At 40.1% G+C, this 17,098-nt stretch overlaps 1 protein-coding gene across 1 annotated transcript in view; it reads left to right on the forward strand.

Annotated features, from left to right (window-relative positions):
- The window catches only part of CPNE4 (copine 4), a gene marked incomplete at its 3' end in the record, with an annotated part of 591,787 nt that overhangs the window by 420,892 nt on the left and 153,797 nt on the right, over positions 1 to 17,098 (forward strand). The window contains exon 5 of the mRNA XM_082839801.1: positions 7,302 to 7,376. Within this exon, the coding sequence (XP_082695927.1) occupies positions 7,302 to 7,376 (75 nt within the window). The remainder of the gene's footprint in view (positions 1 to 7,301; positions 7,377 to 17,098) is intronic.

Raw genomic sequence — 17,098 nt, forward strand, 5'->3', positions numbered from 1 at the left:
CAAATGGTTCAAATGGTCTTTAAAGATGCCATTGGTGCTCTAAAAATCCATGGACCCACGGGCTCACTACCAAAGCCCACAATCCTAGATAAGACTTGGGATGGTGAACCCAGGTGTGAGATCTGCCACGGTTCTTTCACAGGTGAACAAAAGCTCATCTTGTCACTTTTCTCTAAGACTTCTTGGGAATTTCCTTTCTCTACAAAGCCCAGAAAAACTTAATCTCCTTCCTAATTTTAAATATTTAAATACTCCTCTGTATCCTGTGTCCTTGGATCAGAACAATGGCTTCCATAACTTCTGGAAAACACTTAAAAGTATGTGCAAAATTTTCTAGGCTTTGCAAATGGAGGTCATAACTTTCATCATCTTTCCAAAGGTGTCTGTAACCACAAAATAGTTAAAGACCTCAGCTCAAGTGGAGTGTAAGAGGCATTAAGATGATATGGGACAAAAGAGAATTGAATGAAAAATGTAAATATGATGATTTCTGGTTTATCAAGTAGTTCTTCAGTTTTCACTATGTATCTGGCCCCATGTTCCCTACTCTTCAGGTGGTCACACGTTTGGAAGGATCCTTCCCTCTTTAGACAACTCTTTTAGCTTTAATATTATGCATAAAATAAAAATTTCCAGAGGCTACCAATGTGTACTCAGAACAGATGAACCCAACTCATAATGGAAAAGTTGATCTCAGATAGAATGGAGATAAAATTGAATTAAAGCTCAGTGTCTCCACATAACAAATTTGATAAGGGTGTCCACACATTACGGCCTCCGAATGCATGGTGAAGTCCTAACATGATTTAGCAGTGGTTTAACCTATATGCAGCTACATTGGGCCTTATATTTTTGTTGTTGTTATTGTTGTTTTTCTACTGACTTCTTTTTTTTTAACATCTTTATTGGCGTATAATTGCTTTACAATGGTGTGCCAGTTTCTGCTCTATAACAAAGTGAATCAGCTATACATACACATACATCCCCATATCTACTCCCCCTTGCATATCTCTCCCTCCCAGCCTCCCTATCCCACCCCTCTAGGTGGTCACAAAGCACCAAGCTGATCTCCCTGTGCTATGCGGCTGCCTCCCACCAACCATCGATCTTCGCTTGGTAATGCACATATGTCCATGCCACTCTCCCACTCCTTCCCAACTTCCCCCTCCCCCTCCCCATATCCTCAAGTCCATCCTCTAGTAGGTCTGCATCTTTATTCCCATCTGGCCTCTAGGTTCTTCTGACCATTTTTCTTCATTTTCTTTTTAGATTCCATATGTATGTGTTAGCATACGGTATTTGCTTTTCTCTTTCTGACTTACTTCGCTCTGTATGACAGTCTCCAGGTCCATCCACCTCACTACAAATAACGCAGTTTTGTTCCATTTTAAGGATGAGTAATACTCCATTGTATATATGTGCCACATCTTCTTTATCCATTCATCTGTTGATGGACACTTAGGTGGCTTCCGTGTCCTGGCTATTGTAAATAGAGCTGCAGTGAACATTTTGGTACATGAATCTTTTTGAATTATGGTTTTCTCAGGGTATATGCCCAGTAGTGGGATTGCTGGGTTGTATGGTAGTTCTATTTTTAGTTTTTTAAGGAATCTCCATACTGTTCTCCATAGTGGCTGTATCAATTTTCTTTCCCACCAACAGTACAAGAGGGTTGCCTTTTCTCCACACCCACTCCAGCATTTATTTTGTAGAGTTTTTGAAGATGGACATTCTGACTGGTGTGAGATGATATCTCATTGTAGTTTTGATTTTCATTTCTCTAATGATTAATGATGCTTAGCATTCTTTCATGTGTTTGTTGGCAATCTGTATACCTTCTTTGGAGAAATGTCTATTTAGGTGTTCTGCCCATTTTTGGATTGGGTTGTTTGTTTTTTTGATATTGAGCTGCATGGGTTGCTTGTATGTTTTGGTGATTAATCCTTTGTCAGTTGCTTCATTTGCAAATATTTTCTCCCATTCTGAGGGTTGTTGTTTGGTCTTGTTTATGGTTTCCTTTGCTGTGCAAAAGCTTTTAAGTTTCATTAAGTCCCATTTGTTTATTTTTGTTTTTATTTCCATTTCTCTAGGAGGTGGGCCAAAAAGGGTCTTGCTGTGATTTATGTCATAGAGTGTTCTGCCTATATTTTCCTCTATGAGTTTGATAGTGTCTGTCCTTACATTTAGGTTTTTAATCCATTTTGAGTTTATTTTTGTATATGGTGTTAGGGAGTGTTCTAATTTCATTCTTTTACATGTGGCTGTCCAGTTTTCCCAGCACCACTTATTGAAGAGACTGTCTTTTCTCCACTGTATATTCTTTCCTCCTTTATCAAAGATAAGTTGACCATATGTGCATGGGTTTATCTGTGGGCTTTCTATCCTGTTCCATTGATCTCTGTTTCTGTTTTTGTGCCAGTATCATACTGTCTTGATTACCGTGGCTTTGTAGTATAATCTGAAGTCAGGGAGGTTGATTCCTCCAGCCCTGTTTTTCTTTCTCAGGATTGGTTTGGCTATTTGGGGTCTTTTGTGTTTCCATACAAATTGTGAAATTTTTGGTTCTAGTTCTGTGAAAAATGCCAGTGGTAGTTTGATAGGGATTGAATTGAATCTGTAGATTGCTTTGGGTAATAGAGTCATTTCACAATGCTGATTCTTCCAATCCAAGAACATGGTCTATCTCTCCATCTCTTTGTATCATCTTTAATTTCTTTCATCAGTGTCTTATAATTTTCTGCATACAGGTCTTTTGTCTTCTTAGGTAGGTTTATTCCTAGATATTTTATTCTTTTTTGTTGCAATGGTAAATGGGAGTGTTTTCCTAATTTCAATTTCAGATTTTTCATCATTAGTGTATATGAATGCAACAGACTTCTGTGCACTAATTTTGTATCCTGCTACTTTACCAAGTTCATTGATTAGCTCTAGTAGTTTTCTGGTAGCATCTTTAGGATTCTCTATGTATAGTATCATGTCATCTGCAAACCGTGACAGCTTTACTTCTTCTTTTCCAATTTGGATTCCTTTTCTTTCTTTTTCTTCTCTGATTGCTGTGGCTAAAACTTCCAAAACAATGTTGAATAATAGTGGTAAGAGTGGGCTACCTTGTCTTGTTCCTGATCTTAGTGGAAATAATTTCAGTTTTTCACCATTGAGGACAATGTTGGCTGTGGGTTTGTCATATATGGCCTTTATTATGTTGAGGAAAGTTCCCTCTATGCCTATTTTCTGGAGGGTTTTTATCATAAGGGGGAGTTGAATTTTGTCAAAAGCTTTCTCTGCATCTATTGAGATGATCATATGGTTTTTCTCCTTCAATTTGTTAATATGGTGTATCACGTTGATTGATTTGCGTATATTGAAGAATGCTTGCATTCCTAGGATAAACCCCACTTGATCATAGTGTATGATCCTTTTAATGTACTGTTGGATTCTGTTTGCTACTATTTTGTTGAAGATTTTTGCATCTATGTTCATGAGTGATATTAGCCTGTAGTTTTCTTTCTTTGTGATATCTTTGTCTGGTATTGGTATCAGAGTGATGGTGGCCTCGTAGAATGAGTTTGGGAATGTCCCTCTCTCTGCTCTATTTTGGAAGAGTTTGAGAAAAGATAGGTGTTAGCTCTTCTCTAAATGTTTGATAGAATTCGCCTGTGAAGCCATCTGGTCCTGGACTTTTGTTTGTTGGAAGATTTTTAATCACAGTTTCAATTTCAGTGCTTGTGTTCGGTCTGTTTATATTTTCTATTTCTCCCTGGTTCTGTCTCAGAAGGTTGTGCATTTCTAAGAATTTGTCCATTTCTTCCAGGCTCTCCATTTTATTGGCCTAGAGTTGCTTGTAGTAATCTCTCATGATCCTTTGTATTTCTGCAGTGTCAGTTGTTACTTCTCCTTTTTCATTTCTAATTCTATTGATTTGAGTCTTCTTCCTTTTTTTCTTGATAAGTCTGGCTAATGTTTTATCAATTTTGTTTATCTTCTTAAAGAACCAGCTTTTCGTTTTATTGATCTTTGCTATCATTTCCATCATTTCCTTTTCATTTACTTCTGATCTGATCTATATGATTTCTTTTCTTCTGCTAACTTTGGAGTATTTTTGTTCTTCTTTCTCTAATGGCTTTAGGTATAAAGTTAGGTTGTTTATTTCAGTTGTTTCTTGTTTCTTAAGGTAGGATTGTATTGCTCTAAACTTCCCTGTTAGAATTGCTTTTGCTGCATCCCATAGGTTTTGGGTCATCATGTTTTCATTGTCATTTGTTTCTAGGTATTTTTTGATTTCCTCTTTGATTTCTTCAGTTATCACTTGGTTATTTAAGCATATTGTTTAGCCTCCATGTTTTTGAATTTTTTACAGATTTTTTCCTATAATTGATATCTAGTCTCATCACATTGAGGTCATAAAAGATACTTGATACGATTTCAGTTTTCTTAAATTTACCAAGGCTTGATTTTTTACCCAAGATATGATCTATCCTGGAGAATGTTCCATGGGCACTTGTGAAGAATGTGTATTCTTTTGTTTTAGGATCAGTGCCCTACAAATATCAATTAAGTCCATCTTGTTTAACGTATCATTTAAAGCTTGTGTTTCCTTATTTATTTTCATTTTGGATCATCTGTCCCTTGGTGAAAGTGGGGTGTTAATGTCCCCTACAATGAGTGTGTTACTGTTGATTTCCCCTTTTATGGCTGTTAGTATTTGCCTTATATATTGAGGTGCTCCTATGTTGGGTGCATAAATATTTACATTTGCTATATCTTCTTGGATTGATCCCTTGATCATTATGTAGTGTCCTTCTTTGTCTCTTGTACTAGTCTTTGTTTTACAGTCTATTTTGTCTGATATGAGAATTGCTACTCCAGCTTTCTTTTGATTTTGATTTGCATGGAATATCTTTTTCCATCCCCTCACTTGCAGTCTGTATGTGTCCCTAGGTCCAAAATGGGTCTCTTGTAGACAGCATATATACGGGTCTTGTTTTTGTATCCATTCAGCCAGTGTGTGTCTTTTTGTTGGAGTATTTAATCCATTTACATTTAAGGTAATTATCGATATGTATGTTCCTATTACCGTTTTCTTAACTGTTTTGGGTTTATTATTGTAGGTCTTTTCCTTCTCTTGTGTTTCCTGCCTAGAGAAGTTCCTTTAGCATTTCTTATAAAGCTGGTTTGGTGGTGCTGAGTTCTCTTAGCTTTTGCTTGTCTGTAAATGTTTTAGTTTCTCCATCAAATCTGAATGAGATCCTTGCTGGGTAGAATAATCTTGGTTGTAGGTTTTTCTCCTTCATCACTTTAAATATGTCCTGCCAGTCCCTTCTGGATTGCAGAGTTTCTGCAGAAATATCAGCTGTTAACCTTATGGGGATTCCCTTATGTGTTACTTGTTGTTTTTTCCTTGCTGCTTTTAATATTTGTTCTTTAATTTTTGATAATTTGATTAATATGTGTCTTGGTGTGTTTCTCCTTGGATTTATCCTGTATGGGACTCTTTATGCTTCCTGGACTTGATTAACTATTTCCTTTCCCATATTAGGGAAGTTTTCAACTATAATCTTTTCAAATATTTTCTCAGTCCCTTTGTTTTTCTCTTCTTCTTCTGGGACCCCTATAATTCAAATGTTGGTTTGTTTAATGTTGTCCTAGTGGTCTCTGAGGCTGTCCTTAATTCCTTTCATTCTTTTTTCTTTATTCTGTTCTGCAGTAATTATTTCCACTATTCTATCTTCCAGGTCACTTTTCTGTTCTTCTGTCTCAGTTATTCTGCTATTGATCCCTTTGAGAGAATTTTAAATTTCATTTATTGTGTTGTTCATCACCGTTTGTTTACTCTTTAGTTCTTCCTGGTCCTTGTTAAAGGTTTCTTGTATATTCTCTATTCTATTTCCAAGATTTTGGATCATCTTTGCTATCATTATTCTGAATTCTTTTTCAGGTAGACTGCCTATTTCCTCTTCATTTGTTAAGTCTGGTGGGTTTTTGCCTTGCTTCTTCATCTGTTGTGTGTTTCTCTGTCTTCTCATTTTCCTTAACCTTCTGTTTTTTGGATCTCCTTTTCGCAGGCTGCAGGTTCATAGTTTCCATTGTTTTTGGTGTCTGTCCCCAGCGGCTAAGGTTGGTTCATTGGGTTGTGTAGGCTTCCTGGTGGAGGGGACTAGTGCCTGTGTTCTGGTGGATGAGGCTGGTTCTTGTCTTTCTGGTGGTCAAGTCCACGTGTGGTAGTGTGTCTTGGGGTGTCTGTGGCCTTATTTTGATTTTAAGCAGCCTCTGTGCTAATGGATGGGGTTGTGTTCCTGTCTTGCTAGTTTTTTGGCATAGGGTGTCCTGCACTGCAGCTTACTGTTCATTGAGTGGAGCTGGGTCTTGGCATTGAGATGGAGATCTCTGGGAGATTTTTCCATTTGATATTACATGGAGCTGGTAGGTCTCTTGTGGGCCAGTGTCCTGAACTGGGCTCTTCCACCTCAGTCGCATAGCCCTGACACCTGGCTAGAGCCCCAAGATCCTGTCCTCCACATGGCTCTCACACCACCTTAGTCTCAAACCTCCCGCCCCTGCTCCTCAGGCCTGTATCCTCACTTCTTTTCCACCAGTTTCTGTTCCAAGGTTTTGAGAGTCACTGTTCAATATTGGGAAGTGATATTTTATGAAAAAAGATGATAGGTTATTATCTCTTCACTTATGTCAAAGTCTTTGTCAGAAATTCTCTGTTCTTGAGAGTTAAGGGTATAGTTCCTTATTCTCTCTCTCTCTCTCTCCCTCTCTCTCTCTCTCTCACTCAAAGCCCTAGGACAGTCTTTTTGAAACAGTGGAATTAGAACATTTCTTTGATGACCTTATGATCGTTGGTCTGGAAAGGATGTAGAGACCAGTTTATTCCCCATCCCTTGTTGGTGTGATTCAAAACAGTGAAGAAATATTGCTGCCTGCTCCTCCTTTTTTGTCACTTCCCAAAGAAGAAAATGTATATAATTATATGGACATGCCATTCAGTGCTGTGTGACCTTTGAAGGAAGAAGCTCTTCCTAATTGCTCCTCCAAAACCTCTTCCCTTAGCTTACACCCCATATCTCATGTTCTCATGCTCAGCACAGATGAGATCTAGTTATCTTCTGTGGTCTGTTCTAGGGAGTTCCCTGTACACCTGTTGATGCTGTACCATCTTTACTGTGTTGTGGGAAACTCCATGCCAAATGTCAGTCTTTGTTGATTTTTGGATCAAACATGAGCTAAATTGTTCATGAATTCCTGGGCTTAGTTGTCCAACTGCCACTGCACCTGATGTGTCCTTTTTCCTTTAGGTGATTGCTGAGGAATTATCTGGCAATGATGACTACGTTGAACTTGCCTTCAACGCACGGAAACTGGATGACAAGGTAAAGTGTTTGGCATCAGCTTTATCGAAGGTAGTAATAAAACTAGCACAAAAAGTTAATAAGGTTCTCCCTCACAGCTATTTTTTCCCTTTCAACTCCCATTATTAAACACATCAAAGATTTCAGAAAGGTCTGCAAAGTTAAGCTTCCCCCAAATTGAGAAGCAGTTAATGAGCAGTGGGAAGGACTATAATTAAAACAGGACCACTTTATTACACTAAGACTTCATTTCTTCCCAAATGCCACAGGTCATATGTGCATAAGTAAATGCAATTTAACCCCAGTGCCAGGAACTTTTCAAAGGAAAAGAGGAGATGTGAAAGGGAAGAAAAGTGACATTTATTAAGCATCTATATTTGCCAGGTACCTGGTTAAGCGCATTTCAAGTATGATCACAGTTAGTCATTCTTATAGCACCCATGTAACAGGTATTATTAACCCTGTTTAGACCTTGGTGAAGAAACAGATTCAAAGATGAAGTAATTGTCTAAGGTCACACCATGTGTTATCCAGATAGTCCAAGAAAGAGACAACAAGACAGGGTTAACAATGCAAGGATTTTATTAGAAGAAATGCGTGTGTAGGGAACATTGGGAGGAAATCTGGGAGAGCTGACAGACCACAATGTAAGTCTGAATATAAGTAAAGGAGAGCAGGAGAGAAGTGGCAGCTCCTGCAATGCCATGTAGTCTAAGGAAGGTTCCACAAGGCCATCAAGGAGTCCTAGAGCAAAAATTAGCCAGCAAGAGAGTCTTTTGTCTCCCATGAGTGCCTTTATATCCCCTACACACACAGCACTGGCTGGGAGCAGCCCACAGGCAGCCTGGCCTCGGACTGAGGGCAGGGCTGGATTTTGGAGCACAGCAGCTGGGGTCCATGGTAGGTTACACTCCCTGGAGTAGGAGGTCTGCAAAGCACGTGCTCATGGCCACCATACCCTGCTAGTTGGTGGTAAAACTGAGGACTGAGTCCCATGTCAGTCTGACTCCCATCTGTGCTCTTTCTGTTGTATCTCACAACTTCCACCCTATCACAGGCCGTATTAATCTTGTATATACAGAAAAAGTTCTACAGTCTCCACCCCTTTAAAAAAAAGTTTCCTCTCCAACCTCACCATATATTTATTATTTCCCTCCAACCATATCCTTGAGTCAAAAAGCACATCATATCCATAAATGTATTCACAAAGGACTCCATTTTCCAAGCATACAACTAAGGAAGAGGCGATACGGGGATGTGGGACTGCTTTTTCAAACAATTGCTACAGGCATTAGGCTGAAAAAAGCTAAAGCACTCAAGCAATTCCCCATAGCCTTAAGCAGCAGTTTATATCCTGGCATAGTTCATTTTCACCTACAAAAAGTACTCAGTCCATTTATGCATTCATTAATTCACTCTCTTATTTGTTCATTTATCCACTCGTTCATCATTCATTTACCAAACCTTTGTTGTATGCTTGTTATGCATCAGTTGGCAGGAAAAGGGCACACTTTGAACTACTCTTACACGCACAACCTGGAATTCACCATCTAAGTGACACATCAATTTAAACAACAAGTGATATAATGATACTAGAGCCATAAGAGGATGATACACAATCAGAGAATCCTGAAAAGGTTAATCCATTCTGCCTGGGGAAATTAAGAAAGACTTTGTTCTTAAGAAAGAATTATATTTGGATTTTTTTTGTCCTGAGGGGATTGTGTGACACTTTCACAAACTGCTACCTTTTGACATTAGTTGAGCGAGGTGCTGGGAACTGTAGAGTGCATTGATGTCTGTGGGGTGTAAGCTCTTATCCCTCACTTCCTGTGATCACCGTGCTCTTTCTCTCCCGTCATCTTCAAGTTTCAGAATAACTCACCAGACTGCTTTGTAGCATCTTTCCTGGTGACAATTATAAGCCATTGGGTCAGTGTGTTGCAGTTTTAAGCTACTCACTTAATGGCTTATAATGGCTTCCTTCCACTTAGTCATGTCCTCTAGCTGACTTATGTTATATTGCAAGGGGCTATGGGGGTTTGTTAGTGGGTACATTGGCTCTAAGGTGTTTGAGCAGTTTCCCTTCATTCAAATGAGTGCTTGCTTGCTCACAGAACTGAAAGAGCCCCATGCAGCACTTACCGTGGTTCTCGATGGCTGTTCCCACCCTCAGCTGTGCTGATTGTCCAGGGCCCTCAATTGCTCATTGCTGAGACCCCAATATCATGAAGCTGGAGACCCCAGGTCTTCCATAATATGGTGGTATCTTTCCCAGACTCAGTCACCCAGAGGGGAGCGGACCCTGTTCAGACCAAAACAGAGGCCACTGCTCCAGTGGACTGGGGGGTGAATGGTCTCAAGTGGAGAGAGGGCAAAGTTGTAGAGTTGAGGAGCAAGATGGTACCATGAAGATCATCTCACACAACCTCTTCAGGAAACAGAGGCTCAGCAAGGCCGGATTACTTACACAAAGACACTGCTGCCTGGTTATGTATTGCTGCATCACAAACCACCTCAAAACCGGGCAAATTATACTAACAACTACTTTATTATATGTCATAATTTTGAGGTTAGAAATTTAGGCAGGTTTCAACTGGGCAATTCTTCAGTTATACTCAGCTGGTGGAGGAGCTTTACTCACATGCGTGGCACATGGGATGGCTGGAAGGCTTGGCTCTACCAGCTCGGTCAGCTAGACTGTCTTCATGGTGGTCTTAGGTTTGTCACACTTTCTACATTGTGGCTGGCTTTTCCCAAAGAGAACATCCCAAGAGAAGCAAGGAAAAGCTGTGTGGCCTTTTCTGACCTAGGCTTCAAAGTCATGCAAGTGAGTCATAAGGCAGCCCAGAGTTGAGGGGAGGAGAGCGACTCCATGCCTTGATGGGGGAGTCATAATGTAGAAAAGCGTGTGGACAGTGGACGTTGTAGTAGAAAATCAACCTGCCACAGTATTTTTGTGATAGAATCAGAATAGATATGAGAGATATGAGAATACAAAGATATGAGATATGAGAATACAACAGATATGAGAATCCGGCTGCTTTCAATTATTTCATGTCACAGCTGGTGAAAGCGTTCCCAGAGGTTCCCAAGGAGGACCTCCTTCTAGCCTTTAGCACTAAATGAGGGTGTAGCTACCTGCATGTTAACAGTTAATCTTATATTAATTGAGAAAATAGACCATGACTAAAAGCCACTGAAATAAACAAATCTCTTAATTTAAAACATTTTCCAATTAGTATTATGAGAGCAACTAATTTCTATATACATTTGAAAAATTGCAGTATGAATATGTGGGAAAAATACACTATATCCAATTCAGACAATAGTTATGGAGATCTGGAACCCCACTCCCCTTGCAGTAACTCTGGTAACCTCCAGGTATCCACATACCTCTGGTAGAAAGCTCTGCCTAATACAATTGCTCTCTTTTACGTATGAGAACATCGAGGTTCAGAGATGTGAAATGACTTACCAAAGGCCACACACACACACACACACACACACACACACACACTCACAGATAATCAGTAACAGAGAGGGACTCAATCAGGTTGCCTAACTACAATCTAAATCTTCTTCAGGGAAGAGGGTTAATGAATACAAGTTGGACTGGTCTTGGGCTGTGGAGAACTTGGTTATGTTCCCGTGTATTTTGGGGAAGTGGGGAGCCAGAGAAGAGGAAGGTGAGGGTACATATACTACAAGGCAGCAGTCCTCAAGGTGTGGTCCCAGGTCCCAAGACCCTTTCAGAAGAATGCATGAGGTCAAAACCATTTTCATAGTAATACTAGGACATTATTTTCTTTCTTCACTCTCATTCTGTCACATGTGTACAGTGGTTTTCCAGAAGCTACATGATGCCTAGTATCACAACAGATTGAATGCAACAACAGATATGAGAATCCGGCTGCTTTCTATTGATTCAGTCATTAAATTGATTTACAAAGATGTAAAATGATATCATTCTCCTGACAGTTTTATACATTTTGAAAATATAATTATTTTCCATTAAAATGTTATTTTTTATTATGATGTCATAGGTTTATCTTTACTACTTTTAAAATGATATAACAAATGAATATTTTTTAAACTTCTCAGTTTTAATTTATAATATGGTAAAATATTGACAGATATAATCCACATAAACAAAAGACTCCTTGGTGTCCTCAGTAATTTTTAAGTGTAAAAGGGTCCTGAGACCAAAAAGTTTGAGAACTGCTATTGTGGAGTATAATAGTACTTTTGCAAACCACAATGACAGATAATGTCCCTTTTTTGTCATTTTCTGTCATTTTAAACTCCTCTTTCCAATGCTGTCCAGGAAACCAGCAGCTATCTATTCAGGACGGAAACCCAGAGTCCTTGAAATCTGAGAAGTAGGCTTCATGAGAGCCACATATAAAATAGACGAGGCTTGCAAGAAATAACTTATTTGTCTACTGTTAATGCAATTCACTTTGTGGAGAGATAGGCTTTTTAACTCCTAAATCACATTTATTACATTAGCAGCTAGTTGGTGATTAATCTAACAAGTAGAGATATGAATGTAATCCCTTTGGAACATTCAAGCTGACAAAGTGTTCTTTCTCCTCCCTTTCCTAAGAAAGTATTCACGACAGCGTGTTGGAACTGATTCTCACGTGGTGCTCTTCATATATGTAATCATGATCATTATAAGCTGTATTTTTTAATATTGCCATGATGCTAGTTCGATGGGGTGCTGTATAAGCAGTTGAATCTGTCTCTGAAGGAGAGGTTGGGAAACATTTCCTATAAAGGTCAGATGGTGAATAGTTTAGACTTGCAGGTTGTATGGTCTCTGTCCCAACTATGCATCTTTGCCTTTGCAGCATGAAAACAGCCATAGACAATACGTAAATGAATGAGCATGGCAATGTTCTAATAAAACTTTATTCACAAAAGCAGGCAGTATGGGACTTCCCTGCTGGCACAGTGGTTAAGAATCTGCCTGCTAATGCAGGGGACACGGGTTCAAGTCTTGGTCCAGGAAGATCCCACATGCCACAGAGCAACTAAGCCCGTGCACTACAACTACCAAGTCTGTGCTCTAGAGCCTGCAAGCCACAACTACTGAGCCCACACACCACAACTACTGAACTCTGTGTGCTCTAGGGCCCATGCTTTGCAACAAGAGAAGCCACCACGATGAGAAGCCCATGCACTGCAATAAAGAGTAACCCCCACTCCCTGCAACTAGAGAAAGCCCACATGCAGCAACAAAGACTCAACACAGCCAAAAAGTAAATAAATAAATTTTTAAAAAACTAAAAAAACCCCCAAACGAACAGGCAGTGGGCTGAATTTGGGCCACCTACCATACTTTGCTGACCCCTGTTCTATAGCAACATTAACTCTCTCGTGCTGCGCTGTGATTTTACTATGTTCAGGTATGCCTGCCTTAAAACTAATCCAGCCTGCATTAATGAAAGCAAATTATCATTCATGAGCATCTACAATGTACCAGGTGTCAGGTGTCTAACTACATTACCTCCCAAACTCACCATATTCTTAAAAATGGGTCTTATTATTTCCAGTCTACAGATGATGCATAGTGAGGTCAAAGAATTTGCCCAAAGTTGCAAGGCAAGGAAGCTATAGAATCTGGATATGACCCCATATCATTCAAACAATCTTTTCTAGTTCCAATATTCTGTTTTCATGATCACTGTCATGGCTATGCACTGCTTCCTTTTCTCTTTCAAACCTCTGCTGATTGCTTACTGACCTCTCACCTGACTAAATTTCTTTCATATTGGACTAAAAGAGCAGGGACATAGCCTCCAAGTTATTAAAACATTTTACCATAGCAAAACTTCAGTAAAATGCCTATATCATTAATTTTCATTGTACTGAACTGTCCCAAGGGCCATCTTAATGCTGATGATCAAGCAAAGGAAGCTGAAAATTCCAGATTGTGGTCAAGTAACCAAACAATTAGACACAGATTTGTTGTTTTTAACTATGAATCTCTGAGTGTACATTTTAGATGTATTTGAGCTGCTTATGAGTTGTTTTATTTTCAGAAATCAGATGCCTTCTTAATATTAATCATCCCTGGGGCTTCCCTGATGGCACAGGGGTTAAAAATCCACTTGCCAATGCAGGGGACACAGGTTCAAGCCCTGGTCCAGGAGGATCCCACATGCCGTGGACCAAATAAGCCTGTGTACAACAACTCCTGAGCTTGTGCTCTAGAGCCCATGAGCCACAACTACTGAGCCAGCATGCCACAACTACTGAAACCCACGTGCCTAGAGCCTGTGCTCCACAACAAGAGAAGCCACCGCAATGAGAAGCCTGTGCACCACAACGAAGAGTAGCCCCTGCTTTCTCTGAGTAGCCCCAGAGAAAGCCCATGTGCAGCAACGAAGATGCAATGCAGCCAAAAATAAATAAATTTATATTAAAAAAAGAGCTCTTACTAACATTTTAAAAAAATAGTAATCATCCCTGATATTTGTATAGTGCTTTACTAAGTGTCCTCAAGCATTCTCTCTTTTATTGGTAATAATTAATAGCAGTAGTGCTTTCTGAGTGCTGACCATGTGCCAGGCACTGGACTCAACACTTAGGTGTATCAGCAACTATAATCCTTCTGCATTGCTATGAGGAAAAGGTGATACCCTCTCCATTTATGGATAAAGAAACTGAGACGTGGAAAAATTAAACATCCTGTCCCAGCTCACCCAGACTGTACATGGTGGAATCAGGATTTGAAAGCCAGTGTGCTACATGTTAGATTTTTTATTTACTTGAAGACAAAGATTATATCCTGATCTTTCTTTTCTTGATTTATAGTACTGTTACCAAGTCCAAGCTCACTCTGCTCGCCACACAACAGACCAATAAATCGGGAGATGAGATGTTGAGGCAAGGAATAGCGACTTTATTCGGAAAGCTGGAAGACCAAGAAGATGGCAGACTAGTGTCCCCCAAACCATCTTACCGGGCTTTGGATGCCAGCTTCTTTTATAGAACAGAGATGGGGAGGAGGTGAGGAAGTAAAGTAAAAGGGCCGTTAGTTTTGCCTGGCTTGACCAGCATTGGGGAGGGTATGTGAGAATTTCTTCCTTTCTACAGCCATTCATAGGTGGGCAGGGTCAGATTGTCTCCCTGTGAGCTGAACAAAGGCCCATTAGTTTAACATTCAGGCAGAGGGGCAGGGTTCCCTGAGGCAGACCATTATGTATGATTATAGTAACAAAAGCAATGAAATGCAAAGGTTAAAGTCAAAGAAACAGATCCAACATGGAGTCAGATTTTGCTCTTCCCTGTTACAGTACATCCTCCTGACAACTCCATGCCAATCCTAAAAATCATGTGAAATAAAGCAGAAAAAACATTGCAATATACTTCCAAGAGGAAAAAATAGGGTACTAAAGTGTATATAGAGTACGATTACAAATATTTTTTATTTATTTTATTTTTTTAATTTTTTTGCGGTACACGGGCCTCTCACTGTTGTGGCCTCTCCCATTGCAGAGCACAGGCTCCGGATGCACAGGCTCAGCGACCATGGCTCACGGGCCTAGCTGCTCCATGGCATGTGGGATCTTCCTGGACCGGGGCACGAACCTGTGTCCCCTGCATCGGCAGGCAGACTCTCAACCACTGAGCCACCAGGGAAGACCCACAAATATTTTTTAAAAGAAAGAAAGAAAATTATGTCTAGATTCTAGAAAAAAATTTATCAAAATGTTATTGATAGTTGTGGTACTATGGGTGGGATTATGGGCTACATTTTTCTTCTTTCTATATTTTCTATTTTTTGAAAAAACGATAGCAAACATTTAAAATTATCAATAAAAGGAAGAAGAAAAATAACTGATAGCATTCCTCAAGTGTGTTGAGCAATTCTTAAGTACAATTGATATATACATTTCCTGAGGGACCAACAATCTATCTCAGGGGATCCTGGAGAAGGGCCCCAAGGGCACGCAGAACAAGCTAAAGTGCCCACACTAGGAATTGGGGAGGGAGGCTCTGGTTCTCTAACATGAGTATTGAAACAGAAATAGGTTCGAGGGGCAAATGTCTTGAGCAGATACGTACGTTAGTGCAAGTACGTGTGCCCGATGAACAGTGAGTCCAAACAAACTGAAACATCGGAGTTTGGAGCAGAGAAAGATTTATTGCAGCATCATGCAAGGAGACGGGTGGCTTATGCTCTAAAATTCAGCAAAGCTTTTTTTTTTGGCCACACCACTTGACTTTCAGGATCTTAGTTTCCTGACCAGGGATTGAACCTGCACCCTCTCCAGTGAAAGGTGGTGAAAGTTCAGAACCCTAACCACTGCAACGCCAGGGAATTCCCTCCACAAAGCATTTTTTAAATGCCCGGGGAGGGAAGGGGTTGCAGGGTATGTAATCAGCTCATGCACAATTCTCTGACTGGCTGATGGAGAGGTAATAGGGTGGTGTCACAGGGGTTAACATTATGAGTCCTTAGGCTCCAGGAGGCTCCAGGTCATCAAGTAGTTAACATCTTCCATTTAGTGGGAGGTTTTCACATCTGTAAAACAACTCAGGAAATGTGCCTCAAATACTGTTATCTGGGTACTTCAGAGAGAAGCTAAAGCAGAGGATATGGGTGAAGTGCCTGTCCTGGGGAGGCCCCATAAAGTTCCGCTCAGTTACACATAGTGGTAACAATCAGATAGAAGTGTGTCTGGGAGGAAAGCAGGGGCCATTTTTGTGGAGAGACAAGTTTTGCAGGGCAGACTTACTGACAAACTCTGTGTTGTCAATCAGGCACCTTCAGAAATAGGGCAGAGGGGTATTTTTCAGACTCTGGGTGTTTGATCCTGGTTGGGTAGGGAGGACAGCCAAAGGGAAGACAGATATCCCCATCTCCCTCCTCCTTCTAAGGTATTCTACAAAGTTTTCACTACAGAGCCAACCATGTTATTTTTTCCTGGTCAAAATCCTTCAGTGGCTCCCCACTGCCTCTCAGGTAAGTGCAAACACCAGTTGTGCATTTAAGGCCCTTCACCTCATGGAGCCACCTCCACCAGTACTGCCTCAGATTCCTCCCCTACACATCCTGAGGCTGCAGGGTAATTCAGCTACTTGGTGTGTCCTTTCCATGTTTACTCTTTTACACCTTCACTCACTCCATTCCCTCCCTAGAAACATCCTCCTCACAACCATATTATGCAGTCAAAATCCATTGATTTCCCTCTTCTCTGTTATTCATTCATTCATTCATTCATTAATGCTTAACCCTTTGTTATGTTTATGGCCCTTTGGAGGGATGAGAAAAGGTTTTATCCTTCTTTGTATCTTAATATCAAGCATAAGGGCTCCATGATCAGCATATCCCCTGAGAGTATTTTGTCGAGCTAAAGACTAGGATGGCTATAGACTTTATTCTGCTTTGCTGCTGTCTAGATTTCTGGGGCAGGGAATTACCTAGTGAAATACATAGTAAGAATGTGATGACCAAAGCTGTTGCTGAGATAGCCTCCTATTCTGTACCTGGTTTTCTTGTCATTCGCTCATCCATTTATGTGTTCATTCATACATTCAGTAAACACTGTGTGCCACTAAAAGCTAGATGCTATGGAAGATGTGCTATGGTAGAAATATAAAGGAAAATAAGATATAATTACTCCTGTCTGAGAGTTTATAATCTATCAGTGTAAAAAGCCAAGTTTAAAAGAAGGATATGGACAGGTCTGCTTCCAGTATTAAAGTGCCTGTTTGTTTTACATTAC

The sequence above is a fragment of the Leucopleurus acutus genome (assembly GCF_964270905.1).
Source record: "Leucopleurus acutus genome assembly, chromosome: 5".
In the NCBI taxonomy this organism is placed as follows: domain Eukaryota; kingdom Metazoa; phylum Chordata; class Mammalia; order Artiodactyla; family Delphinidae; genus Leucopleurus; species Leucopleurus acutus.